This window comes from Lygodium microphyllum, chromosome 20, assembly GCF_053477565.2.
Source record: "Lygodium microphyllum isolate KBCC chromosome 20, Lygodium_microphyllum_v1.1.10, whole genome shotgun sequence".
In the NCBI taxonomy this organism is placed as follows: domain Eukaryota; kingdom Viridiplantae; phylum Streptophyta; class Polypodiopsida; order Schizaeales; family Lygodiaceae; genus Lygodium; species Lygodium microphyllum.
In genome coordinates, this window is record NC_141154.1 from 105,478,628 (window position 1) to 105,491,811 (window position 13,184).

Genomic DNA, 13,184 nt, shown 5'->3' on the forward strand with positions numbered 1-13,184 from the left:
GAATGTGGTAGCGAAATTGGTAGGAGGGGTGTAAACATCATCGTACTTATTGCGATAGTACTCCTCAAAGTCCTCGTCTGTCATATTAGTGAAATCTGGTGAAGGTGGAGTGTCGTTCTCCTCACTGAGTCCATACTGTTGTCTCAGGGCCTCCAATGATGGAGAAGCCTGATAAGACATCATAGGAGCTGGAGAAGAAGGTGTCTCGGACATTGTGATTCGGTTACGAGTCATATTGTGTGCCTCACACAAAGACTAACTTTCCACAATATCCGCAGGATACTCTTTACAAGAGCACCGGCTCTGATACATGTGAAGAAAACTACTAGGGTTTGCACTGAGGACACATAGAGTGTATGACCACTAAAGAAACATAAAGAGACAGACATAGACACAGAGGGCAAAACTCAAACCCTAAACGCAAAACTCAAAACTCAAACACAAATAGAAGAAGGGAGAGAGATAACACAACTTTGAAGTGAATGAATGCTGTAAATGAATGTAAGAGTGTACAGTGTGCTCAAGGGCAAAGCAATGTCGGAGTGTGACGTCCACCAAAGACGGATCCCAAGTCTGTGACCACCAGTTGGAGTGTGAAGAGATAGAATATTGCAAAACGCTGACACCAAGGGCTGCCAAAGACAGAGGCGACAACAACAGAGTAGCGAGATGATACTAGGTGGCTCCAGAAGGATGCAAACGAATGCTGTAGGATGTCGCCTGATGTTGGAGATGCTAGCGATGGCGGCTGGAGGCCAAATGCAACTTGGGAGATGGCGCCTGACAGTGGGCGACAACTGGAGAAAGGCACCAGGGCACTATGAGGCTGGAGAAAGAGGTGGCAGCAGTCGCGGCGAGGGTTGGACAGCCACATGGAGGTAGATGATGGCTGAAATCTGCACTGGAGAGTGTAAAACCTACAAAGACGGAATAAGATTGAATGGGGGTAACCTCTCTATTTATAGATGTGGAAGGGCGCCCCAAAAATTAGGGTTTTGACTGAACTCTCTCAAACCACTCCCCATTTTAGGGTTTCCATTGAACTCTCTTGAACCGCTCCCCGTTTTAGGGTTTCCACTGAACTCTCTTGAACGGCTCCCCGTTTTAGGGTTTTTACTCTAAAAGAGCATTTTCTAGTGTGTTTTGGGGCTATTTAAGAGGCTAATCAGCACGTAATGTATATTTTAGCTCAATATTCCCTTTTGAGGCTTAGTTTTGGGCCTGAGAGGGGGTGTTGATTTAAAATACACTTTATAGCCAATTAACATCTTGAAATAGTCCCAAAACACACTTAAGTACTGAAAAACAGAAATTTGCTGCATGTTTCGAGAGAGTTTTAGTGGTTCCCCAAAACCCTAATTTTTTGGGGTACCCTTTAATATCTATAAATAGATAGGCTGTCCACCATTCAGTCTCATTCTTCACTGTAGATTTCAGCCATCAGCCTTCACCCATGTGGCAGTCTACCCTTCACGAGTACTGCCACTCGTCATTACCAATGGGTCTCCATTGAAGATGATCTGCCAGGTCATTCTTCTCTATCTAGATGCATTCTTTCATAGGTGAAACAATGTTGACACTTAAATAAGAAGCACATGGAAATTACCTCTAACTTTACTCACCTCAAAACCTCCACTAGGTTCTAGGCATTTTTTCCTCTTAATCATTGGAATGCTTTATACTTTCACATTGCTGCAATTTCAACTTAACTCTAATATGCAATATTACATCCCATTGACTAGCCCCCCATGTGTACTTGCCATGTTAGGAGCACCAAATGTATTAGGAAACATTCTTGTTTGCATACTTTGGACCATTGCAATGTGACTGTGCATTGGAATTCGCATATTGCAAGCCATATCAAGATACATTTTCCCATACATTGCATGTATTAATAGCTATATTTTTCCCATGACCAGCACTATATGGAGTATTTGCATAACTAGCATTAATACCATGAGTCCCAAACACAATAGGTTGTATACATGCATTGCCAAACTTGTCACTTTGTTCCCTAGCATCATGCCAACATTACTATACATGGGTTATGCATATTACCAGCCATATCTAGATACATTGGGCCTTGCACACCATGCATTGGTTGCTTCGTATGTAGTTCCTGACCCACCATAGCATGGAAACTAATGCCACCATCAAAGTACCCTAATTGCCCCATGGTTGCATGTATGCATGACTATCTAAAAAGCATAGAATTGACACTTTCAAGTTGGCCTTGCACATGTATCAATTGACCCATTGGCATCATTTGATTTTTCTTACTACACATGCTTGGAATATCATGCTGTTGTATTGGCTCTTTCTTCGGTGCATCTTGCTGTCCTGAAGCTCTTGAAGACAAATTCCTCTTCTTGCCTTTGCTACCCTCCTTAGAGGGGTTCAAAAAGCCCATGAATTGAGGATCATTTGCCAATTGCATAAACATTTCAATTGCTTTCTTCAACTGATCTTTAAATTGGTCATCAAATTTCTCTTCTTCTTGTTGGGGTCATGAGCTTTTAGAGACCTAGAAGAATCCACATTTTGGTCTAAACCAACATTGTTAGCTTGATGTCCACGCTACGTGCCTTGTCCAAGATTAGACATTGCATTTCCCTCTTTATCATGTGAATTTTCAGACTAAGAGGCATCATCACTGCTTGAACCCATCTCACTATCCGAAAATATTCTTGCTATAATACTCAGTGGAATACAATGTCAGCATTAGAGCAAAGCTTATGAGCTACAATCATGTGCCTTGGGCCAACCAATTCAAGGGAGTTGATGGTATCTTGACGATGAAACCTTGAAACTAGCTTTCCATAAGCATAAAGTTTGCACAAACTGAAAATGCACACTTTACCACTTCAATCTTGGACAATGGACAGCTTGCTGTCCCCAAAATTGGTGCCTCTTGTAGTATTTCTTTAGCTTTTATTGCAAATGGATAGAGTATAATTGAGATTCTTTATTCTCCTTCACTAATCCAAGTGCCTCTTGTTGTCAAAATTGACCCCCAAGCGTTCAAACCAATTTGCCCCTTGGTTTGCTTAGGGATTGGTTTTCATCCTACTCCTATAAAGACAAATGAAGCCCCAAATTAGATATTCACTAGCTAGCCCCTTGAATCTCCCTGAAATTCCACAATTTCAGCTGCTAGAATGCAAGTTCTAGACCTTCGATTCTGAGCATGCATCTTGAGGTGGATATCAAAACCCTAGTTTTTGCTGTAAATTAGGGTTTACAACAGAGATTTGCTAGAATCTTCAGCTTTGATGACTCAAATGGTTGGATTTTGCTGAGATAACTAGCATGGCAGCACCTAGAGCAGTCTTAGGAAGCTGAGATACTAAGACATTGCCTAGACAACAAACACCAGCGCTAAGGCAGCAGAGGAGCAGCATGAACCTTCAGAGCTAACTTGGACAGCTTTGGAAGGAGCTGATGGATGATGATGGGCTAAAGATGATGTTGATGGGAAGCTGAAGATGATGCAGATGGGAGGCTGACAAATATGGCACTTGAAAATGATTATGAAAGTCGCATGTCCCGTTATCCCCTTTTATAGAACTTCTAGACTTTTGTCCTGCTGAAACTTTTCAAGTTTCATTTTAGAAATTTCATTTGAATTTCTTTTTGAGGCTGAATGAGGGACAAATTATAAATCAGTCAATAATCTAAATATTAATTTTGACCTATCTTGTTGTAGCTTAACAGGAGCAGTCTAATGAGCTAGTGCACATGGGTGGATTGTCATGCAACAATGACAAAGAGAACATGGTGGCCCTGAAGCTACCTAGCTTGTGCTTGTATGGAAACATCCTATGAGCACTGTGGACCAAGGCTAAAGTTCATGTTTATCAAAATAAAATATGAGATTTTAGGCTGTCTGTTTCCATCCATCCAATCACCAAGAACAAGCTTGCCTTCCATTGCTTTAAACTTCAATGCTTCAGTTGTGGCTAAGTACAGAAAAGATAGTTGTCTATCCCAAGTACTATGGATTCCAGGAGCAACCTCTATTGATGACTTTGTTGTCATAACAAAAGATCTTCTTGAGCAGTACACTATGAGAATCATATTCAAAGGTGATCAGATGTGTGGTGTGGAATCGTAACCAGATGGAAATTTGTCAGCACATATACGGATTAACAGATGCAGTACTCAATTATTCAGAAAGAAGAAAGAAGAGCAACCTTCTTCTGTCTGCAGGACCTCACATCTTCTGAGAGATTGGCATGAAGTTAATGGAAAGATGCTAGAGAAAGTTGGTAATAGGTTTAGGGAAACAGATGCCTGGATTGAGGAGGCATTCAGTCACTGGTTAAAACAAATTTAAAATGCCAAGTTAAAAGTGCAGACAGAGAGTTAAGAGAGTTTGGAAAGCCACTCAATCCAAGCGACTGGACATATTTTTGTGAAAAGTACTAATGGGCAAAGCTGCCAACTATAAAGAGATGAAGCAGATATTTCTATTATGCCCATTCTGCAAATGACAGAAGGAGACTTTATTGCATGTTTTATGGAAATGTCTGAGGTCTGTGGAATAAGATTGGGAAATGGGTCTAGAATTCTGGTCCCAATAGTAATATTAGCTTGCACTGCATGCTGTTCGGAGATGCAAAATAAGGAAAAATGGATATGGAAAGTCTCAAGTTCTGAGTAGTTATTTCAGAGATGATGTTTTGAAGCAAATTGAGAGATGCAGGAAATTATGTTTCAATTCTCCCTTGCCTAGGAGGCAGGTAATGCTAGCAAATATATCCAAGGCTCGTGGCAAACACATTTTTTAGTATATTGATGAACAAGGGAAGTCAATAAGGAGCAGTCAGTGAAGTGAATAAGGAGCAGTCAGTTAAAGCTGCTTATATATTATTCAGGAAGGTTATATAATTTTGAAGTCCAATCCTTGTAAAGATGCTCTAGACATATATATATTCTGGTGATAATATTGTTTGCATTGGACAAAAAGTAGAATTTCACCACAAATCCAAAACATATCCTTTTTGTAAAAGTAGGAGTAGTGACAGTGCTTTTTTCTGCTGATCTGGACCTCAGTCCATGATTCTTGCTCCACAATTTGAAAATCTTCACCTTTCTGCAATGGGTTCAGGTTTTCTAGGTAGCATTTCTAAATGAACATTCTTACCAGCTCCCTCTTTGGATGGATCTTCATTCCTAATATAAAAGTTGTAAACCTCAAATTTATAAGCTTTTAGATGCTACTTTCATGTTCTGAATTATATGAGCCATATCTTTTGTTTTTTGTTGTGAAGGTAAATTGATATTTAGAAATTTCTTGTTGATGTCAGGATCCATTTTGAGAGGGATCATGATGAAAATTTCAATTTGGGAATGCTACCCCAAGAGAATTTGACCCAACATGAAAAGTGAAGGACACAAATCTCCAGAATATACAGTGAAAATATCACATGAAACAAAGTGTACTGAGAATTAAATATACTTGAGAACTTCTTCCCTTTGCACACTCAAAAATATGAGCAGTGTAATTCTTTACAAGACAAAAGAGTCTTGACATTTTTTTTTGCTTTTTGTGCCACAATGACTACTCAAACACATTCTTTTTTTCTCATGAAAACAAAATTCTATTAATAGCACCTCAAAGAAAATCCCTTGTCAAATGGACTCTGTAAGAGCAGCTAAGAGCATCACAATAACAATGGTTGTGTGAACAACCAATCTGGTGAGCTATAATGCCAAACCATTTGAGGGGCAGTGTGGAAAAAAGTGCCAGAGTCCCAGCTCTGCAGGGAGGCCTCTCCTAGTCCTCGTCCTCTTAGAGCTGCCTGTATCCTTGCACATTCTTTTATTGTTTTTGTGGGATAGTTACTTTGCTAAAAAGATGTTGTAATATGTAGATAATGTCTCAAACATCTAATGGACTCTGTAGAGACTACTATTGGAAACCTGGGCCCAAGGATGTGTGAATAGTTGGGGTACTGTTTGTTTGTCAACCAATAAGGTGAGCTTTGATCCCCGCTCACGTTGGGCCCCCTCATTTGGATCCCATAAAAGACAGTGTTAAGGACCTAAACAACTATCCCATTAGAGGATACAACATACAAGTCTCTGTTAATGGTCATGGTCATTTTCTGTTCGTGAGCCCTACATTGACTCAGTAAGGGACATTAGGAGCTCTGTCTGGGTCAACTCTTTTTATTCACCTTTGGTCTTATTGTTTGCTAAATTTTAAGAGAGAAATTTAGACCAACATTTGTATATAATGACATACTTTGACACCTCTAAGTTTGAGGTAACGGCTTCTATACTAGGAGCCTGGAGGGTTATGGAGAACAAGTGCACTTCCAAGTAGGTAAGTCTTCTCAGTAGTATTGGAGGTTATGCTTACTCTTGCATTTAAAATACTCCTGACTGAACTGTTCATCCCTGTCATATGGAGATTAGTCCTCTCACTAAGTTTTGGAGATTTAGAGAGGGTACCAAATACATAGTGACCAATGTTGGGAGCTACTTCCAGAGTTTCCTTCATGCCATCTATATCTGCAGAGACTGAGTGCAAGCAAGCGTGTTTACTTGAGCACTAACCTAACTTTTGCATTGAAGTGTTTTACAAAGATCCATCTATGACTACTTGGATTAGATATGTTTCTTGGAGCCCTTTAATGTAGAGTCACAGACTACTATAGAGGCAGCCTAAAGGATTTCTCAAAACTGTGAGTACAAACCTTTAGTGGATCTCTATTAAAGATGGTGTTCTTGGATTCTACTTTGAATCAAACATGTTTAGTGCCTCATCTAATATTCAAGAGGAGGTGTTAAAACTATATGCCACTGTCTTCTCCTAGTTGTGAGCATGATGGATCTCTAATAGTTTAGTCTATTAGGTCGATCTGGCCATTTTAGGCCATGGTGGGTAGTTGATTTATGGCAATATACCCTAGCGCTATTGTATTCATGGCTTTTGGCCGCTTCCATCATCTAGTGTAAAGTTCCCCCAAATAGATGAAAGCCCCTCAGGGATGAAAATCATCTGCTGTCCAGAGTCATTATCAAGCAATCTTCACATGATATAGCTTTAGTTCCTATTTTCTTAAATTGATAGCTGCCATTAGAAAACTTATGATGTACCATAAAGGGACCCTCCCATCTAACTACAAATTTAGTTTGAAATGTACGATCCAGGGCTGAATTATATCTCAGCACAAGATACCTTCCGAAATATCCTTAGGCTTCCTCTTTTGGTTTTCTTGTTCTCTCCATCTTAAGCTTGCTTAGTTCATAGATCCACTGCATTCTCCCTGTCCAGAACTAATGTGTGCAGCCTTTGTATTCTTTCTCTTAACTACTTCATGTCAAATGCAATTTGAATTAAGAAAGAGAGATGGATCTATTACGATCAAGTAGATAGCTCTATATTTACTGCAGAAGTATGCAACAGATTATCATTATCATGGAAAGGGTGGTGCAAGCTTAGTAACCTCCTCAGACACCACATTGTCGGTCTATAGCTCCCCCTCTCTCAACAGCACCCACATGTTCTTTTAATTGAATGTTCACTTTTTAGGCTAAAGAAAAAGGTCGTATGGAAGATTCAGTAAAATTAGCGCCGTTTTTGAGCCCCCAAAATCATAATGATGACTTAAGTTTCAAAACTTGACCGCAACAATAGAGTATATTTCACACCCCATATGTGCTCCCTTGATGCTGCCCTGCCAAGAACACCACTTAGCCCTCTGGAGTTCATGTCATTGCCTGACTCTTCTCTGCACTTCCTTCTGTTCTATTCTGCAGGGCTCAATGCTCAAAAATATAGTCAAACTGATTTCTTCATATGGAAAAGTTCTTGAAAGCTCTCATTGATGCGTAAGCTTGCTGGGATTTGCATGATAGGGACTGGCTAATAAAAGCCTGCAACATTGCAACATTTGCAGGAGGGAAAATATGGTTCATGCATGACAGATTTTTGATGTTTGCTAACTTAAGATTCAGCCTAAGAGAAAAACCATTGAACGTCCAGTCAGTAAACTGAAACACATCTCCTTTTACAATATGTGCAAAGAGGAATAACTCTTAAGGGCATGTGCATCAAGGCAAAGGTGAAACCATAATTGTATAAAGAAGAAAATGGCCATGAATGAGAATTCAATGGCCGACTTGGAAAAAAGGTGGTTGTCCTTGACACACACATTCTCACCTGCCATGAGTTATGACTATTAAGTCCAGCTCATTGCCACCTTAGGTTGTTTATTTTGCATTTCAGCAGCCTTAAGAGCTTTTCTAGTGCCACAATTCTGATAGATGGTGTGGGACACCCAATGAAATAATTCTACCTATGATTTGCCTCAGCTGAACAACTCCATTTGTCTCTTCCCATTTTGCAAGGTCTATTTGGAAGAGAAAGTGAGGAGGTGTGGTGAGTCCTATCAAGCTTTTGTCAAAAACCTATCATGTAGCAACCAACTCCAGAAAGTGAGATGTGGTGACATCAGAGTTATCGGAGAATGTGTATTTAGAACCTACTGTTCAAGAGCTTTCCAACAGTATGCTAAGTGAGGGGGACTTCACGAGGGCTGACTGTCTTGCCCATCTTTCAAAAGCTGAAGAAGCTCAAACTTGAGTTTTCCAAAATGTAGAAATTCTCCCAAGCTTTCTAATTTGTTGATGTTTTCTCTATCATTTGATTTTTCCATTCCATGCAGCAGCATGAGTGGGACCATCTTGATATGAAATAGAAATGAGCAGCAACTTTTTTTTTTTTTTTTGGGACACCGGGGGGGGGGGAGGGCACTTAATCATTAGTTTATTAACTCATTTTAACACATAGAAAAGCTACAATAGCTTTATTTAGGTTCAAGCTGGGATTTAAGATTTTTACCCATTGGACAAGACTTTTCTCATTCGCTTGAAGGGTACTATCAATGGCAACTCTGCCAGATATTATTTCCAAAAGCACAACCCCAAAAGAATATACATCTGTCTTAACATTCACTGTTCCATAAAGAAGATATTCAGGCGCCATGTACCTGCTATTCATGTCACTTTTGTCAATATTTATCAGTGCATGCGCGCGCACGCACACACACACATGCACACACACACACACACACACTCTCTCTCTCTCTCTCTCTCTCTCTCTTTGAAGAAGAAATTAAATGAAAGTATTAACATTAGGCCTTTAGTCAGCCTAAGAAAATCCCAACAATCACAAGTGAAGCCAAAACACCACCAAGCCATGGCACAAGTCAAAAGGCCACCAAAATACAGCACACAAATATCATGTATGTGGCACAACAAGAGTGGAGCGAACAATATGTAGCCAAGGAGTAGCCATATCAAGGAGGACTAGGCCCATCCAAACCATAGAGCAGCATATGCCCATTGGGAAGATCCCCTAGTAAGCAACCACTGTATGAAAACTTTCCCTTGATAAGGAATCTTGGACTTCCACAATTGGAGAAATCTCTCTCACTAGTTCCCTCTGCTATCTTGAATATGCCATACTTTATTATTGACTTTCTCAGTGACCCATCTCTTATTCTATACCACCTTAGGGTAGATCTAATTAGCTAACCCTTTTTGAAAATCATCTAATTTCACAAACATCCAATCTTGCCAAGGGGAAGAAGACTAAAAAGCAAGCAATGGAGTATACCACTAAAGCTGCTCTTGCAAGGTCAACCAAATTTCCTATAGCATCTAGACACTCAGCAATATTGGAGAATGTGATGGAAAGAATAAAGATGGGGCTGCCCAAGAATGACGGCATCACATACTATCTACAACCCCAATCTAGCAATCTGATCAAATTTATCTCACTATAAGTCTTTATTATCAAGACAATCTAACAACCTAGAAGTTTCCAGCACTTCGCCATGCAATGAATTAGCCTCATTTCAGAGATCAGGAGGATGCCAAACTGTAAAGTGGAGAATCTCCTGCTAGGAGCCAATCAAATGAGGAAGGAGAAAGGACTAAGAAATTGTAAGAGGCTTCTTGGAATTCAGTAAATGCCACCAAGAAATTGGGATAACCATGCGACCATGTGAGACTTTGGCACACATATGGCTTGCAAAAGCGCCATTCTCAATGCTATCATATGGAGATGGACATCCAACAAAGCAGCTCGCCCGAACCATTTTGGAGTAATAACATGCTGCCAAGTTATTCACACTTGACCTAAATAATTCCCTTTCTTTTATACAACATAAAGCAAACGGGCTGCACCAATTCCAAGAGTGACTTCTTGATCTAGGGAAGTAAGGGCACAAAATATGAGACCATACTAGTCATGATGGATTGAGCCACTTTCAGCCACACAAAAAGAGGCCAGCCCTAAGATTTCAATACATAAAGCTATTGTGAATCTAGGAGAACATCCAATCAAGAATGGCTTGAGAGTCACATCCACACCAATGCGATATCCCAATTGTCGAGTAATTTCACCTTTAGAAACAACAGCTCCTTGCCAACCAAAAACTTGCACGAGTATCAGTGCAAAAAATTAGTATAGATTTCTAAGCATTAATATGAAAACCCGAAGCTAAGCCAAACAGGCCCATTGCCTGATTCACACATTTTTTATTAGCCCTAACTTGCATGAGTCTTGGTACAAGAAATTAGTGTAGATTTCTAAGCAGCATTAATGTGAAAACCCAAAGCTAAGCCAAACAGACTTATTGCCTGATTCACCACTAGAAATAGTCAAACCAACAATCTCCTCATCATTAGCGAGCCTATCCAACAAAGGGAGCATCCAGTGAGCAATGCAAATAGTAAAGGACTAAGAGGACATCCTTGACAAAGAGAATGAGACAATGCAATCTCATTTGTGACTCAGGTTGTGACTCCCCTCCCGCCTCTGGTAGAAAAAAAAAGAGAAAAAAAGAAAAAAAGTGCAATATGTGCCATAGCATCCTGGCTGATGGTACCTTATCCTTGCATCGAACAGATTGAGTGACAGTATCCGAAGCTAGATGAGGGGGAATTGAACAGGATTCTTGCCAAGCATGGCATTTAATCACAGTTACCCAAGAAGCATCCTTAAAAGCCCGTTCGTGACAAGTGGGATACGACTCTAGCATATCATGATACTTAAAGGTATGCTGCAAAAATAAACGTGCCATATTATTGGCCTTTATATTCTTTCTTACCGGAATGAAATGGGCTTGTTTGCTAAACTTTCAAATGATAGTCCATATCCCATCATTCCTTGTAGGTGTCGGCAAGGGCTACAACAAACTCAACATCCTTTGCCAATTATGCTTTACTTTCTAACATATGATGCATATTATGACAAATTGCTCTACATCATGCCTCAAAGTTAGTTGATAAAAGAAATGCTCCACCACTTTGACTGTGGCATTTATTCCTCGATGCCTTGCATAAGGAGGAGTATGACTCTCAGTGACCCCTCTAGGCCTCAATTGGTTTGTGATATACAGTCATCTATGCATCATTAAGAACCTATCTTTAAGCACAAAGTGCTTATGTCTTTGGCCATTGCAAAGTTGATCATACTCATTAGCGAAATCCGAATTGGCAGTATACTATTCCTTTAGGGCATCTGATAGACCATGCTGATGGCTGAAATCCAAGGCTTACATGATAGTATATCAGACACAACATTCTTTTTACCATCAATATGTACAATATGAAAATGAAACATAGAGAGAAAATTTGCCTATCTCATATGCTTCTCTAATAACTTTGTCTGCATCAAAAAGTATCTCAATATCTAATGATCAGCCTACATTGTAAAATCGGTTTCCACATAGATAGTACATGAATTATAGCCAATAACTCTTTCTCATAGACTTGCAAATTTCTCTCTGTATCATAAAGAAGGCAACTCTTAGAAGCCACAATTTGGCCATCTTGCATTAAAACACCCCTAATGTTGTTTCCACATGCATCACACTGAACCACAAATAATTCCCTTAGGTCTGGCAACACAAACACAAAATCTGAAATCATATTTTCTTTTAACTTTTCGAATGCTAAAATTTTCACTGCTGTCCATCTAAGTGGCACATTCTTCTTTTGCAAAGCATGCAATGGAGATGCAATTTCAACAAAACCACATAAATACTTCCTGTAATAGATCTCATCTATATTTTTCAAAGGTAGCCATGAGCGTATTGACTCAATCTTTGCAGGGTTCATACAAATACCATTAGTTGATACAATGTGCCCCAATTGTCATTAATAACCACCCTATGCTTATGTAGCTCATTGAGCACAATGTCCAAATGCTTTCTATGCTCTGTCTCATTCTTTGAGTAGACAATCATGTCATCAAATCCTCTATGTGGCCTGAAGATGCAATCCATTACCCACTCTTATGAAGATGCAATCCATCATCCAATTTACAGTGGCATGAGCATTTGTAAGTCCAAAAGGCAAGACAAGAAACTCATACAATCCAAAAGATGACCTGAAAGCTTAGGCAGATTCTTTGGTCTAATGTATATTTGATGATATCCACTTTTCAAATCTATATGGTTGAATATAGCTGCCCCTTGCAATCTATATCCATAACATCATCAATTTAAGGGATAAAAAAATGATACTTTATTGTAATTTTATTCAAAGCACAATAGTCAATGTACATATGCCATGAACTATCCTTTTTTTTGCACCAAAGGCATCGGAGAACAAAATGGTGAAGAGTTGAGCTGCATTAACTCTTTTTCTAACAGCTCGTTCACTTGGCTCATAATCTTCTCTTGCTTGGCTGCACTAACCCTATAGGGTGGCTACTTCCAAGGATAAGATCTATGCCATGCTCTTTAGGCCTTTCAAGTGGTAGCTACCCTAGAAGTGATTGAGAGAAGTAATCAACATATATTTTCAGAAATGAAATGTGATCCTTCTCTAACTTTGACATGTTTCTAATATTTTCATTTTCAACCTTATTCTTAGTAAAAACCAAGTACGTTGAAAGGTGATTTTTCATTACTTTTGAAATGGCAATAACCGATACAACAGGGACGGATTTCCGTTTCAACTTTACATCAAGTGTATGGGTCTTGTAAGCCCTTATGCTGAATAGTGGTCACTTTGGTATGTGAATCAATCACTGCATGCATACAATGGCACTATGTTATACCAAGCTTTCCACATATCTCTAAATGTGCAACTGAAGCTTTTCAATGAGTGGTGTGACAGGCTTTGCATAGCCTTTGCATATCATTCCAACTTTCTCC

The 13,184-nt window shown here is 39.5% G+C and overlaps 1 protein-coding gene across 5 annotated transcripts in view; it reads right to left on the reverse strand.

Moving 5' to 3' along the window:
- LOC148019216 (putative serine/threonine-protein kinase PBL22) overlaps positions 1-13,184 on the reverse strand; it is a 236,778-nt gene that overhangs the window by 10,094 nt on the left and 213,500 nt on the right. For 3 of the 5 annotated variants that reach the window (XM_087660769.1, XM_087660766.1, XM_087660767.1), the window contains one exon: positions 8,855-9,005. The exons of 1 other annotated variant lie outside the window; for it this stretch is intronic. In XM_087660769.1, the coding sequence (XP_087516895.1) occupies positions 8,855-9,005 (151 nt within the window). The remainder of the gene's footprint in view (positions 1-8,854; positions 9,006-13,184) is intronic. One more of the 5 variants, XM_087660768.1, reaches the window with a different exon arrangement.